At 45.5% G+C, this 16,208-nt stretch overlaps 1 protein-coding gene across 1 annotated transcript in view; it reads left to right on the top strand.

Annotated features, from left to right (window-relative positions):
- TRAK1 (trafficking protein, kinesin binding 1) overlaps positions 1–16,208 on the top strand; it is a 28,779-nt gene that overhangs the window by 7,727 nt on the left and 4,844 nt on the right. The window contains exons 2-8 of the mRNA XM_010133237.1: positions 5,280–5,356; positions 7,866–7,982; positions 11,545–11,645; positions 12,408–12,516; positions 14,086–14,164; positions 14,590–14,720; positions 15,255–15,329. Coding sequence (XP_010131539.1) covers positions 5,280–5,356; positions 7,866–7,982; positions 11,545–11,645; positions 12,408–12,516; positions 14,086–14,164; positions 14,590–14,720; positions 15,255–15,329 — 689 coding nt within the window. The remainder of the gene's footprint in view (positions 1–5,279; positions 5,357–7,865; positions 7,983–11,544; positions 11,646–12,407; positions 12,517–14,085; positions 14,165–14,589; positions 14,721–15,254; positions 15,330–16,208) is intronic.

Here is a 16,208-nt window from a genome sequence, read left to right as displayed (position 1 = left end):
AAGAGTTCCTGTGTCCAGAGCCCTAGTGGATGAAACGTACTTGTGGAATCCTGTGGCAGAGGACTTCCCTGTAGAGGCTTTCTCTGAAGCAGACGCTCCTCCTGGATTCCAGTCACACTGGGTCAGTAAACTGTCCTTCCCTCCTGCCGTGGGTCTCGGAAGGAGGCTGTGTCTGTGCAAAATGGAAAGGTGTTGGAGAGAACACTGGTGAGAGGGAACTGTCAAATGGGGGGTTCAGGTGGGGAGGAACTCTCTCGATGGGCCAACCGACATTGTGTTATGGTGGATTCCATAAAACCAGTGATTAAGTGGCTGCTGAAACATAACATCATGCTGTTCTTACTCCTCCTGCTGACTTTACCTTTCATCCAGCTCGAAGTACAGTCTGAAGCTGTTCTCATTGATTTCGGGAGGAAAAAAAGTGAGTTCAGTCTGGGATAAATATAGCCCTGTCTTTCTGCAGTACCTTCCCCTCAGAAGCTCGGTGTGTATTTGAAATCCCTTCTCCAGCTATGCGTTCAGGTCACCTACACGCTCAGCAAGGTAGTGATAGCTCACACAGAAATGGTGTGTGGTGTTTGTACGGACCTCTGCAGGCGGGCGTCGCTTCGGAGCAGTGAACTCGCCCGAGAACAATGCATTTACTCTTCATTTGACACGCTGGCCTTTGAGCTGGCTGCAGTGGAACGTGGGGCAGGGATAAGTGATGATAGTGTCTGCTCAGGATTTCTTGGGAGAAAAACCTGAGCAGTGAAAGGGTCTGGCAGTTCCCTGGTTAATGATTTGTCGGGTCAGCTAAATCTGGAACTGGTTTGATTCCTGCGTTTGGAGGTGGGACAGGAAAAGTCTATTTATTACCTGGTGAGGACCTGTGATGGCAGCCAGGCATTACTATTTCAGTGTACTCGTGTAAGTCCTCCCTATCTACAGGTAGGTAGTTGAACTCACGGCAGTGATTTTTTTTTTTCCGTGTGCTAATACTTACATGCTGACTGTGTGTATCGCTCCCAGCATTGTGATCCTCCAGACTCCTCCGTGAAGCTCACCCCCAGCGTGATTTGACAGCTGTGAAGCAGCTGGCACGCTGTGACCACTCTTCATCCCTCTTAACCAGGGCCACCGCCACCCGCCGAGCATCCCGGCTGCCTTCTGGAGGGACTGGCCTGCTCCTGGGCTTGGGGGAGGCTGGAGAAACTGCTGTTAAAATTTTGACTTCTAGCACACTGTGCCTCAGAAGCACATTTTTCAGGCTCCAGTGCCAGCAGTCTCTTAATTTTTAAGCTCTTTAGGTGAGCATGTTCTCTTAGGGCTGTCTCGAATGTGACAGGCAACAGCAGACCTGAAGGCTCTGCCCTAGTTGAGTCAGCGCTGCCAAAAATTCCTCCTTGGTGCAGTAGAAGCTACCATGTGTATCTTTAAATGTGTAAAATCTTGCTCATTTGTGTCAGTAACAGGGCTGACAGCACATATTGGGTATTGTGTTCCTGAGTCGATTTGAAAGGGAATATACATAATATGGCCCAGTTTCAGAATTCCTCATGCGCTGGCTCAGGTCGATGCAGTGCTTGCAGTGCCACAGCGTAACTATCGGTGGTCCTAGGCCCAAAGCTGTGATTTTTTTTTTTTTTAATTATTATTTTTTTAGCAAGTCCTTTATCCTTCGAGAGCAAAACCAGCCTTTTGGGAATGAAACCAGCATGAGCTGAGGAGTCCAAGTCCTCCAGGATCTCCGATGCCCCTTTTGGCAGTAGGGAGATCCCTGTGCACCAGGACCTTCCCTGTTAAACTCTAATTATACCGGTCACTATTACTTTCTCCCAAAAGAAGTCTCTTCTGTAACATCTTATTCCACATCTGTTTCCAAGTAGTTGGAAAGAGATGGGAAGAGGAGCAGTGGGAGCTGGGCTTGGCCCTTCAGCCACGGCTTCTCCGCTGCGCAGCGTGCTGGATGCCTGTGGGACTGTCAGGGAGCAATCCAGGAACGCACAGCCTTCCCTCCCTGTTCCCTGAGCATCTTCAGCCCGAGAATCAGTACAGAGCTCGGAGCCTGAACGAAGCTTCCAGTCAGCTGCTGCATTAAATAGATGATGAGAAATAAATGCCGAGCGCATCCTTTCCACCGTACTCACACAGGGAAACAGAGGAACGTGGGTACCGGTAAAATTGCCAGCTCTAAAAGGGCGTGAAGATGGTGCGAAGTACTTTAAGGCAGAGAACACACTTGATCTGTGTAGCACTTAGCCATTTGTGTGTTTGGCTGCTAAAAAAACCCAAAGAATTCGACCTGCGGATACATCCCTGGTAGCATGTGTTTAATGCTGGCCTGAGAATAAGGTGATAGAGCCCTTCTCTGGGCTTTGTTTCTGTGGTGTTAGTTTCAAAGCTGTTACCAAAACACTCGGGTGTTTCTGGAGTTCTGTGGTCCCTCCATTTGCTCTAGACTTCTAAATTTTGATTTTTTTTCCTTGTCTAACAGCCTCTCCATAAACTGAGAGGTGCAGAGCATATTTGATCGGGATGTTTGCCTGCATCCATGCATTTAGGCGCTGTGCTTCCCATCACCCCCAAGCAAGACCACTACTGATTTGCCAGTGAGCAGAAAGAGGTCAGTGAACTGGCACTGTGGGCTTTGTTACAGAGCAATGTCCTTCATTTGCTCTTGTTCTATCTCGGTGGTGGTGGTACCAGGCGCTCTCACTCATCAGAACCTGCAGCGGGCTGGAAACCTACTGTGCAGAATCCATTAGAGCTGTGGAGTTGGGGGGGTTGTTCGCCCCTCCATACCTCACTGATCAGAACGCAAAATGATTATTCAAAATAGTATTGATAGATTTTTTGAACACTAAGGAAATAACGATCACTGCACTAGTAACTGGCTGAATGTCCTCTCGTAGTTGGTGGAGGCTGACTCACCACATACGCAGACGCTGTTTTGAGGGGGTTTGTTACAGCTGCTTCTGAATCGTTTCCTCTCCCCTCATTTTCCCCCTTCTTTTCCCCACAAGCCTTGATTTCTGAAGGATGGAGGGCAACTCCTCTGTGCAAGTTTGCTCTTTCCGAAAGGAAACCCTTTCTCTCAGTGCGTAGCTCTGCACTTGTGGTGAGTGCTGACAGGAGGGGGTTAACGGAGGAGGCGTGCTGTTATATGTGGTCTATCAAAGTTCATTCATGCTTGAACATTGCAGAGGACACAAGGTGCCATTTCTGCTTTGAAACCCTTCCACCTTGATAAAGTAGCGTATGAAAACCTTGGTTTTAACAGTGACCGACAGAAGTGCGATGGAAGTTTGAGTTATAAAAGCTCTCGGTGACCAGGTCGCTGCTGCCTCCCACTCATAAGCCTGTTGTGATAAGGCTGTGGTGTTACCCTGCCGCGTTAAAGATTAAATGGCAGGTTCTGACACGGACCAACCTGAGTCACTCTCCCAGCCGGGTGACTCGATCCCGTCTGGGAGCACTGTCCCTTTATCAGCTCGGCTGTTGGGAGGGTTATACATTCACCTGAGGCAGGAGGGCTGTTATCAGGGGTGATGGTTAGTGCTGGGTACGGAGTTAAGTAAGCTTCCCAGTCTCGGACATGGTTTTATAGGAGTGAGGGAATGTTATAACCAAGGGAACTGTTTTGTTTACATTTCTTTGGAAAATAACCTGCTGGCGTCAGGGTTTCTGGTAGAAGTTTTATGGCGTGCCCTATGAACTTACTGTGTTTAAAAATAAATGGGTTTACGGAAATGTTAATTCTTTTTTTTTTATTGTGAAGTCTTCAGGATGTGACACTATCTGTCTTTATGTGAAGTTTTTATGGAAAGCTTCTCTTTAACTCCTTTCTTTATTATAGCCAATGTTCTCTGCAAGGTTCTTCAGGGGTTTTTGTGGGGGCTTGTGAATAATCTGCTTTTGACTAAGACAGCTTGCAGCTGACAGATGCACTGTATTTTTGTTGTGCAGTGGTGTAGTCATTCTTTCTGTTGCTATGTAAATTCTGTCCCATCATTAAATTTTTGGATAAATGTAATTGTCTTTTGAATACTTTTGAATGGTGTTTGTGGGAGTTCACTGGTGCTGCTGAAGTCACTAAATATTGTAAATGTTTTCAAGTTCTGATCCTCAAAAATCGGATTTGAGAAATGGGAAAATGATCAGAAACGAATTGTACTTCTTGCCATAGTTTAAGCAACTTTTTGTTGTTTAAGTATGGAAAAAATCCTCCAACCTTTCAACAGGTACTGAAGTACTGGTCAATTTGATATATTACTGATGTGTCTTAAGGGTGATCAACTGTATATTTAGGTACACGTAGATTTTTATCTGTCAGGCTGAGCTTTGACTGACATTGTCAAGGGTAAACCTGCTGAAGAACAGTATGTGCTACAGCAGCCTGATAACCCATAGTCCATATCGTCAACTCACCTTCGTTAACAATCCCTTTTATCCAGAATTGCAGGGTTTGAGGCATAGGTGTAGCTGAAAATAAAAAGAATATAAAGGAAGAGCAGAAAGTGGTGGTGTTTCCTCTGATTACTGGTGGATTTTTAGAGAACTTGCAGACTTCCAGATGAGTTGGTGTAGCTTCTTGAAGGCTCATCTATGGTGGTAGACAAAGCTTCCACGTACTTCCTGCAGTCTAACAGAACTAGTTCCACCTTCATGATTAATTATCCAGCCTTAAGTCAATATTTTTGATGGGTGATACTGTGGTCACGATAGCGTAGTCTGGGTATTACAATGTCGTGTATTATTTTGCATGCCTTTTGTATTTACTTTGTCTCATACTGTGGAACCTGGTTCTTATCAACTGAGTATGGCATCGTATATTTATGTCAAAGCGTCACTGACAGCATTGGAGCCGCTTACTCATGGGGTGACTCTGCTGCGTGTAATACAGTGACTAGGTGGCGTGATGGAGTCCTAAGATCCTCATGTGTCTAAAAACGTCTATCTTCAGTCCTTGGATTTTTTTTTCTTTATGAACTTAACACGTTCCTCTTTGGAGAAGAAAATTTTGACATTTTAGCTGTTTTGCCACTGGCAAAAGCAAATACACATCGCCGAAGAGAACCACTTGTATCCGCAGTTTCACTTGAAGCTTCAATTAGTTGTTCTGAGGGTTTTTTTTACTTTTGATATACTTTTTACTTTATAACTTTTGATATACTTACCCGAAAGCCGACATAAGTAATTTTAAGATGAGAACTTACACAAACCTGAACTTTTAAAAGGCTGTTTCCCCACTATTAGTATTGCCAACATGATCAATGTTTTGTTTTGTTTCCTCGCAGTTCTCTGTGCTGAAAGAGTGGGCCAGATGACTAAAACATACAATGACATAGATGCTGTTACACGTCTTCTTGAAGAGGCAAGTATTGCATCGCTTTAAGGATCCTCACTCGGTATGAGAAAGCAGTACAGAAATTATACGGTACCGCTGCCAAAGACTGTTCGTAGGGTGTCCTCCAGTGAGGAGGAGGAAGTGCTCTGGGTCTGTGTATACTTATTGATGGAGTTTTTTTCTCTTTAAAAAAGTTCACAAATAGTCTTGCCTTCGTAATTTCTATCTCTGATAATGTGTTTCCAGAGAAGTACATAGACACCTCCAGCCCTTTCCTCCTTTGCCTTGTGTGTGTTTGGGTTGGGTGTTTATTTGTACCGTTGTTGTGTAAATTGTTGTTATTGTAATCCTGGGCACTCAAGAAATTACTAAAAGGAACCATCACACTACCATGCTTATGTTCAATAAATATCATGACAAATTGTTTGATTTTTCTGCACTAAACTTGAGCAGTGATTTTTTTTTTTAATATATAAATACTATTTATGAAGAATTTTTTAGGTAAAATTGTGTTAGTTCGTGACCGAGTGTCATTTAATTTGTGTCATCTTTATTTGCTTGGTTATTGCAGTAGCAATGTCAAAAATGGGGTCTGTCTAGCCAAGATACATGAGGTGGTCTGTTCTCCCTCTAATTCTGCAAGGAAGGGAATGCTGACGCCCCCCACCCATGCTCAATAAATCTGATCGCAGTCAAGTCCTGCGTGTTGTGCTTTGAGCTGAACTCATTTAAACGACTCCATGGCACCGGTTAAAACGGATGCTGTACCTAAAAGCCCTGTCCTGGAATAGTCCCTCAGCCTGCAGCAGGAGTCAGTTACCTGTTTGTGTCCTGTTCCCCCTGATTTGTTTGGCTGGGATTTGCTTGTGTTTGTTTCCATGGCTCCTTCTAGAAGCGCAGCCGCGTTTTGCCAAACTGTTTCCTCCCGAGTCCATGTAGCCAAACGTCTATAGAGGCAGAAACGACGCCCATGGGAGCACTGCCAGCAGGGCTTGCCGAGCGGTGCTTTCAGACTTCGGCTCCGCTTCCCTATCTGCGGAGGGAAAACAGGGGAGAAGCTGTAATAAAAGGTGAACCCTTAATAAACCAAATGCTTTTGGTGAGCTTTCTTGTTTTCTTTGGCCATCACCTCTGAGTCACTGTTCCTGAGTGCACTCACAGCTCCTTTCTCTGCTCTCCTAGTGATGGTTATCACAGGAGAGTACATCCGTCTGCAGAATTTCAGATGAAACGCCTTCTGCTACCTTCACACACACAAACGAGACAGAAAAGCTCCCCCTTGTCTGTCCTCCTTGTCGGAAGCTTCAGTCGATTGTATTACAAAGTCAGCAGGGTGAAAAGTGCAGCTTTTTGAGGGGGAGATAGGAAAAAGATCTCCAAACAACTTGTGGGCAGATATTCTGAAAATCTGTCCCCGTTGCCCTGAAACTAAGCCCGGGGAGTGACACCAGACCTGCCTGGGTGCGCAGGAAGAACAGGAGCAGATCCCTCCAAGAGCCTGCTTTCTCATCCCTTTCTCATAATAGCGTGAGTGTGTCTGCCTTCAGTACGGTTTCTTACACGTTGCTGTAATAAATCAGATCCTTATCACTGTAAGAGCCTGACCCCAAACTGAGATTTAGAGCTGAATTGCTAAAAAGGGAGTAGGAAGTCTAGGGAGATGGGTTACAGAGCCTGGAGATACTCTTACGTTCCTCAGGTTTGAGGTTAGAAGCCTTGCTGCTACATAACTCGTCCTCTGCAGAGTCAGGGCTGCAGCAATGTGGTTTGGTTTTTTTCCATTTAATATTGATGAAGAGAGCCGAATTACTGAACAGGAAGTTGGCTTGGTGTGTAAACCAAACATTTTTGGGTGACTTTGTGGGACCTATTGTTCTGAAAGATTGTACGTAAGATTATATAAAGATTTTATGGCTAGATAATGCCAGTAGCTTTCAATGCAAATACACGCCTGACCTTCAGAAACCGTTTGGAAAATGCTGTTTATACACACAGCAGTGATCAATAACCTCTCATGTTATTTACTGATTATTAAGTATTCCTCTTTTCCCACTACAGAAGCCTCTCCATTCAAATTCATTGACTTCAAATCCACGTAATCAGTAGCTGTAGGCTTTGTAGGCTTTGTCATTGATGTGTACAGGACATATGGTACCTTTTAGTCATAAAATCTGGGTGGCCGTTGGGGCGGTAAATAAGCCCCAAACAGTATTTTCAGAGCCAGGGAGAAAACTCTTCCTCGAATGGTGTTGAACCAAGTGGGGAATGAACCGTAGCGCTCTTTCCCCGCTGTTATGAAGATCTAACAGGCTGCGCTTCCACGTACACGGGTCAGTAACTCTGTATGGCTCAGTCTGCTCTGAATAATCCGGGTGTAACATAGGCAGGAATAGAAAATTACCCCAAAACCAACCAACCAAACCCGCACAGGAGGAAAAAGTCATTTTATTGTTCAAGTACTTGCTCCTTCCCTTTCAGTGTTACTCTCCCGCTCACCCTTTGGCGAAGTCAATTTTCTTTTCTTCATGTTTCACAGAAAGAACGGGACTTAGAATTAGCTGCTCGGATTGGCCAGTCGCTGTTAAAGAAGAATAAATCACTGACAGAAAGAAATGAGTTCCTGGAGGAGCAAGTAGAGCACATCAGGGAAGAGGTAAGATTTCCTGCGTGCTGTGTCTGCACTGATGGGGAGAATCTTCCTTCTGGCTTCGTCTCGTCCATGGTTAGTTTTGCGGGATGTCCTGTCCGTAGCAGGTCAGTCTGTGTTGCAGCAGCTCAGTCCACCGTTTCTACAGCATGTACACTTCTCGAAAGGGGATCAAAACAGTCATTTAACTTGTTGGCTCAAATCAGGCTATTTGAGGAAAGAAAAAAACCTTCTAGCCATTGACTTTTGCTCTGCCTCAGGTGTCATTTTCCCCTGAAACTAATGACTCTTAGTTTTGAGCCACTATACCCACTGTTTTCTTCTGCCTGTTTTGTCCTTTTCCCCTGCTTTTTGCAGAGTTCTCCTCTGTTTTGATTATCTCACTAATCACTCTTTGCCCTCTCCTGCTCCCCCGTGTGTGCAGCTCGCTCTTCTTGTTTCTCCCCTGAATCTTTTTCAGTCCTTACTTGTTTTCTTCCTTGCCAGCTGAAGCTTAATTTCTTTTCCCCAAAGAACTACAGAGGATTTAAAACTTTAAAAATGGCTCCTAAAAAGCTGCTCAGGGATGTGAAGTGTTGGGTCACGCCTGAGGTGAGCTGATACCGAAGCGTGGGTGGAGGGATCCCGGATGGGGTGATAAATGGTGGTGGAGCAGCACACACACAGAAATAATATCCTTTGGTGTGGCCTGCCTGTCTTAGCCAGGAAAACTAATTCTCTTCCTTCCCAGAGGAATGGTGTTGCTTGCTACCCCAGTCCCATCCTGTGACAGACCAGTTTGTTTGTGTGCCGGTCGATACGGCGGTTACTGGGCACGTACACACTGCCTGGACAGGGCGGTACGTTCATACCACACATCCAGACGCGAAGGTTTGGTTGCAGAAGGTGGAGGACAGGGATGGGCTGCCTCAGTCCAGGCCTATTTTTATTTAGAGGGCCTCGGGAGCAGCGTTAGGATAAGTGCCACCAGAAATAAGCTTCTTACCAGGTGGCTCGATATGTTGGGCCATATGTTCTATCAACACCCATCTTTCACACTGTCATTATGGCTCCTTCAGAAGCAGATGCTTTTGAGGCAGACCTCATCGGGCTTTAAAGTCCTGACACTTTTGAAAATCTGTCTTTAGTAGGTTTCAGATTTTTCCATTAATGCTGAATTTTGACCCTCTGAGCAGAATGGTGACTAAGACAACTGCCTCTGAGGGCAAGAGATAAGAGAATTTATTTGGTGGTACTTAAGTTCTGTAAAAGCTGCCTAAACACGGTTTGCCTGGGGCGTCTGTGGTTTCTGTAATATGAAAACAAGTTCTTTTTGCTGTGTGCTATGGAGTTAAGGCTTTATTTGTATATATATCATGGTGTAAATATTGAGCTTTACATCTCTTCGATCTACCAAACTTGTCCTGACAAAACTTTCTAGCCATCCCGTCAAGTACCTGAAGTTTTTCCTGTGTCCTCCTAACATGCTGCTTTTATAGGTACATGTTGAAGGCGTATAGACCTGTGCAAAACGTGTTAGATTCTGGGGTTTGTCTTTTGAGCTTCTCCTCACATAAAACCACCTCAAACATCCGAGTGTCACAGCCCTCCGGTCCTGTTGTTCTAGTTGCAGGTCCTGTATCAGAGTTTGTGTTTGGGCAATAGCTGGTTTTAAAGCCGAGCTCTGATTTTGTTCTGTGTAAAGCGAGGAAAGGAAAAACTGAGTTGTCATCTGGAATGGTGGCTTAAAAAAGGGAACATTGGTTTTGGTCTGTTAGAGTGGAAGGTCAGCAAGATCCAAGTGCCCTTTGCCTTGGCACATACACGTGTGTTTACGTACAGTACGCTGGGTGTCTTCATTTGAGGTGAGAAGTGCCACCTGCAGAAGCATTTAGCTGCTGTCAGTCCGGAAGGCAATCAGCTGGACTCTGCAAATGGTTGTTCGTGGTTCAGTAAGGGTTGCTCCTGTGAGCTGGCTCCCTTGTTTATAAACCGTTGTGCTCTAAGTGAGGATCCTTTTATTTTCTGCCTTAAATTATTTCTGAGAGAGATGCAATCATTTCTGGGGTTTTTTTGTTTTGTTTTTTTTTTTCACGTTTCACAACATGATTAAGGTTGGAAGGGACCTATGGAGGTTATTGTGTCCAAACCCGCTTCTCAAGCAGGGCCACCTATAGCCAGTTGCCCAGGATCGTATCCAGATGGTGTTTGAATATCTCCACCACTTCTCCAGGCAACCTGTGCCAGGGCTCCGTCACCCTCACAATAAGAAGGTTGTAGCTGATGTTCAGGAGGAACCTCCTGTCTTTTCGTTTTGTGCCCATTGCTTCTGTCCCGTTCCATCCAAAGGTCATCTTTTCCGACTGCTCACCCTCCTTTGGAAATGGCAGTAAAAATAGTATCATTAGGTCTTTGTAATTCATGGGGGGTGGGGGGGGGAATGCAGCACAAGCTGGAGCTGATCTAGTGCCCACCCACTGACGGTATGTGAATCCTCCCTGCTTCAAGAGGAGGCTGAGCCATAACGTGCTGCAGGGAAGTAAGCTGTTATTTTTGGCTCAGCTTTTTCACTGTTCTTGAAAAGGGGAAAGTGAACCTCTCAAAATTAATGTGTGGATTTTGTTTCATCATTTTCTAAAGTGTAGTTGGTTGGGAATTTTATTTTCCCCATGCCTCAAGAGGACTTGGTGCCTTAGCACAGATTCCACGAAACAGCCTTAGTAAAATAAATGGCCTTGTTTGCTGAAAAGTCTACACAGTTTAAGTGCTTTATTGCGTTGAGTCTGCTTTTTGTTTGATGGAAATGCAGCTTAAATCTATTTTATTGCTATTCTTTGGGGTTTTTTTGCCAGTAATAGCTACAAACATAAATATGCCTGCAATACAAAACACACAAGTCTGGTAAAGACAAAAGTGCTCTGCAAATTGTGTGTTGGAAAGTGAAAACACACTTTCCAGAAAGAGCTGGGTCCTGCAGTCCAAGCGAGCAGATCTGTCTGATCACTTATGCCACTTACAGCTATGCAAGGGAAATCCAAACTCATCTCTTGCTGCTGGGGTCTGAAATTGCAGCTGTGAAGTGCAAGCCCTAGTGTGTAAATGGGCTTTTAACCCTTTTTCTTGGCCAATCAGAAATTATCCGGGATGAAGTTTGTGGACCTCACAGTTACAGGGTATCTTAACCACCCAGTTTCGATGTTTTGACCCTTTTTGATACGTGTTAATACTGAGTATGGGACTCCCACATCCTACTTTAGACTCATGTTTTGGAGTCATCAAAAGCCCAGACTACACCCAGGAACTTGACTGCAGGCTCCAGCGTTACGGCAGCCTGCACTGCGTCGTGGTGGCCTGCAGCTCAGCAGGCACTTGAGTCCCAAATGTCACCCTGCCACACAGACACGTTAGTAACTTTGGAAAGGTACAGTTTTACTCCTTGCTAAGAAATAAAGGCACTGGTTCTGGTCAGTGCCAGTCTTGGCCTCTTGGTGTAGTCTGAAGGTGATGCTTGGAGGATGAATCGCTATCTAATTTGCAGTGGGTTTATTAAAACGAGCCTAGAAAACCTGCAAGCTCTGTCGTTGTGCAGGTTTCTCAGTTGCGGCATGAGCTTTCCATGAAGGATGAGCTGCTCCAGTTCTACACCAGTGCGGCTGAAGAAAGTGAGCCGGAGTCCGTCTGCACCACCCCGTAAGTTAATCGATCCACAACGCTGAACCTTCACCTGGCACGAAGCACGGGTAGTTTGGACAACAAAGAGTGGTGACATGACCCAGTGATGGCTGGAACTATAAACGGGACTCTGAACTTGGTGCGTGGCACCAGCCTTGGGCCAGCCGGCTACGCGGGTGCCAGCGAGAGTCAGGAGGGGAGAGCATGTAGGGAGGCTGCTGACGCAGCACCGTGACTTCCACGGGAAGCAGGTCACCGTGGCGGTGAGGCAGACACAGGTCCCACTTCCAGCACCCTGCTACACCACGTACCTTTGCACATGCTACGTGGGTGACCTTTGTGCTCGAAGGAGCTGAAGGCGCTAAGGAAACCTTGCAAGCAGGGGGAAGGAAACACAGCATGGGTTATCGCGTGGGTGCCCGGCTCTCGGCGCGCTCTGAGGGGATGCTTGCCCTTGTACACAGCGTTACTGTTGTGTTTTGGTGAAACATTGCAATGTTCACCAGGAAACTATTGGGTTGCTCCCTGTAGCAAGGTGGTTTCCCTTCTCGTAGCCTTGGCTGAATAACCTTACCATAGGAAGTGTGTGGAATAGTAAATAAATGTAGAAAAGTTATGTTTTAAAAATCGCTGCAAATATATTGCTGCCCAAACGCGCCGGCATGAGCAAGTTGTTTTTCATGTGGCTCTGGCTGCTTTTGAGACCCCTGCTCAGTCTGCCCTGAGAGATTGGCCATAATACATGTAAAAATGAGCTGAAACTGTTGTTTTTGTTACAAGGCTGAAGAGGAATGAATCTTCCTCCTCCGTCCAGAACTACTTTCATTTGGATTCTCTTCAAAAGAAACTCAAGGACCTTGAAGAGGAGAATGTTGTGCTTAGATCTGAGGTGAAATTGCTCGCTTTGTGTTTTACTTAATACAGTTGTTCATTTAATGCCAGAACAGAGGTGGTGAGAAGTGTGTATTAGAAGTTGAGAAAGTCTAATTAAAGAGTATGTAACTCCACAAGTGACACAGAACTCCTTGTAGTTGTTTAATGACCGTCCTTTGTCCTTCTAAATGAAGGAAGGGCTGGGAAAGAGAAGCTACATGAAGGTGTGTGCAAAGCAGTTTCCTTGCCAAAAGAAGGCGCAGGAGCACGGGCAGGTTTTGGAGTCCAACACCGCACTTGGAAACGGGTCTCAAAGGGCTGCCCTGGTAGATAGGGGTGACTTGAGCTGCAGGTCTGACATCTGTAGGCTGCCATGGTCTCCCTGGTAGAAATTCAGTGTTTGTCAAAGTGAAAATCGCTAGCCTGAATTTGCTTTAAGTATCTTAAATTTGTGTTTCAAGTCAGGCTGTTGATAGCTGAAGTTGAACGTGGTTTTCTTGCCTTTTATTTCTGACAATATTCCATTTGCTTCACAGATGACAAGTGTTTAAAAGCTTCTTTACTATTCTCCATCAGAAATAACACTCCGTAAATGAACAGCCTATGAATTGTCTTGTTTTTTTCAGTGCAGCTTCTAAACTTCACAAACTCTTAGCAGGGTATAGCAGAAGAAACACTTTTGAGCTTAGTGACTGCATGAAAATAGAGGATCTATTATATGCAGTTTTCTACTGCAAATTCGGGGCCCATAGTAGATAGGGAGTGTCACGTCTTTGGACAGGACGTGATGGAGACAGTGGTGGTGGAGAGTGCCATGCGCTTCCTTCAGAAGCCGCGTGAGGAAGATGAACAGTAGGTGGTTTGAGACTAATGAAGGTGGGGTCAGAACCGAGAGCGCCGCCGCGCCGGGAGGTGACAGGAGAACCCCGCGTAGCACTGGCATCCCTTCCAGGCAGATGCAGGCTGCACCAGCGAGGCAGAGGACAGCGCCGCTTCTGAAAGCCCCGGGCTCCGCAGTGCTCTGCGGGTGGGGAGACGGGATTACAGACCCACCGAGGTGGTGCCAGACGGAACCACCCTCCTCTTGGCACTCTAAGAGTTGGAGCGGAAAAGAGAAAGCTGGGAGGAGGTAGCACTGAATTTTTGCGTGTGACATATGGTTACAATGCCAGAACATTTATCCAAATGGTTTTTAATAGTTGAACGTTTAATTCAGTCATTTAGACCAAGCCTTTAGTTAGTTTGAGATGATAGGTAGCTTTGTGCAGCTGACCAGATGCAGCTCTGCAAGTCTCTTGTACATTCTTAAGAGGGTTTTTAATTCTTGTTAGAGCAAAACCCGCAAGTGACATCTAGCGGGGATACGGCGATAGAGGCGTGAGTTTCTGCCTGCAGTAGTGTCTCTGCTGAGGGCTCACCCTTTTCCAGAAGGTGAGGGGGGGCAGGCCCGACTGGAGCTCCTCTCTGTCTTCCTGGAGGAGTGGTTAGGACAGATGGTCTTTCTGAAGCAGCTGGAGATGCAGCCGCAGCCTGGCCAAGAACAACCGTGCTGATGTCGCGTGTTTGATGTGGATGTCTTGAACAGGCCTGTCAGCTGAAGACTGAAACCATCACTTACGAAGAGAAGGAACAACAGCTTGTCAATGACTGCGTGAAAGAGCTAAGTAGGTCCCGTTTTCTTCTCACTTGTCATTTGAGATAGTACGGTAATAGAATAAGAAAGAGAAACCCGAGTCAGATCAGTCAGTCCTGGCTTTGTGTGGTATTTTTTCTCCCTATATAAATGCTTGTGAGAAGACAATTTCTGGCTGAAATTCTACTGCAGAAAATTCTGGCTGTAAGCTAAATCTTTCTCAGTGGCAAAATAGCTTTGCATTGAAAATGTTCATGTAAAGTAAAAGCATGATTGCCTTTGCAGCACGAGCACTTTGTGTCTTGCCTTTCTCGTGTCCTACTGTTATTTTTCAAAAAGCCTTATTGCGTATCGGGGAGGATTCTGCTGAATCAAGCGATGTGCCAGAAGAACATCTTGCTGCTTACTGTCCTGCTTTTGGCTGCGTGATGTTAATTGTAATCGCTTCTCTTAAAGGGGATGCAAACATCCAGATTGCCAATATCTCCGAAGAGTTAGCAAAGAAAACCGAAGACGCTGCCCGGCAACAAGAAGAAATCACCCATCTCCTCTCCCAGATAGTCGATCTGCAGAAAAAGGCAAAAGCTGTAAGGACTCCAGTGCCAAGACTGCTGCTGTGGTTTGCTGCTGTGGTAGCTGGGGGACAAGCTCCAGTCCTGTGTACTAGAGCCTGAAGGAAAATTTCCACCCTGCTGGTCTGGGAGATCTTGCGTGATGTTTAATGTCTTGGATACTTAACTAGAAAGCATTCCTTTATTGAGAGATGCCTGTGTGACACATCAAATACAATAGTTAAATTTATTTTAAGTATTAGATGTGAAATTCTGCACTGAACCTAGTGACTTTTAGACAAGAATGTCAGTGCAGGTATTGCACTGACTGGTTTGCACGTACTGGTTTGCTGCTTTTTTTTGAGGATCATTTAGCAGGGCACAGACTGATGCTGGATGTTCTTGTATTAACATTTTACATGTTTTTTAAACCAATGTGTGGACTGATATTGCTGCAGAGATGGTCTTGAGAAAAACTAGGATTTTCCTGCTTACCTGTAATATAGGATACAAACATCATCACAGGACAAAACATTGCAGCTTTCCTGACTTTTTTTTGGCTTATTTTAGTGTGCAGTTGAAAATGAGGAACTTGTCCAGCATTTGGGAGCAGCTAAAGATGCCCAGAGACAGCTCACAGCAGAGGTACGGTACTTAATATTACAATAATTCAGTAACAGGGCAGTGGCTGTTAACCACGAGACTTTTGGTCCAAGCTGGATCAGAAGTATTAAATGGGTTTGCCTTTGTATATGGAATGAAGGAACATTGCTATTCCTGCCAGAGGTCAAAACCTCCTTCCTGTTCTCTCCTCCTTCGGCTGGTGCACAGTTTGAAAATTGGAGGCTTATGGGCTCTATAGGATCCGCTGTCGAGGCTGGCTTCTCTAGTTTAACCTGTTCTGACCAGTGAGGTGACAGGGAAGAGCTCGTCGCACTGTCTTTGTTCAGCGAATACACTGAAGGCGGTCCAGGATTGTGGCTGTCTTCCGCGTGCCACATTCACAACGAAACAGAATGAATAAGGCTTGATCCCCTCAGGATGTGTCTCGGACTACGTGGTGTCGAAGTTGTCTGCAGTGCTCCACAAAGACTGAGCTGATGCGTCTCCATCCCTTTTTAGGAAAGGCATTAACAGGGTCGCTGTTTCTAAGCCAAGTAGCTTATTTTTATGAAGCTCGTAGGAATGTGGTATTTCAGACTTTGAAAACTATGAGGGTGCACAGACTTCTGCTGACAGGGTGATTACGTAAGGTGTGTTTCCTGAGAAAGTCAAGCTAAAAATAAGGCATGGTCTCAGGCTGCTGGAGATAGTATGTGTATATGTAGGTATATAAGCCTCTCTACCTCCTCCTTGACAGTGGCTTTGTGCAGATGTGTAGGGTTGGAAATAGAGCCAGCAGTTCTTTCCCACATCGTGGCCCCCCTTTCCTGCACCCACCTTCCCATTACCAATCCATATAATTAATGGTCTTCAATGATACTCGCTCACTGGAGTTCTCTTTCTTTATAGTGGAATATTCTT

Source organism: Buceros rhinoceros, unplaced genomic scaffold, assembly GCF_000710305.1.
Source record: "Buceros rhinoceros silvestris isolate BGI_N320 unplaced genomic scaffold, ASM71030v1 scaffold5413, whole genome shotgun sequence".
Lineage (NCBI taxonomy): Eukaryota > Metazoa > Chordata > Aves > Bucerotiformes > Bucerotidae > Buceros > Buceros rhinoceros.
This window is presented reverse-complemented; position numbering and strand designations above follow the sequence as displayed.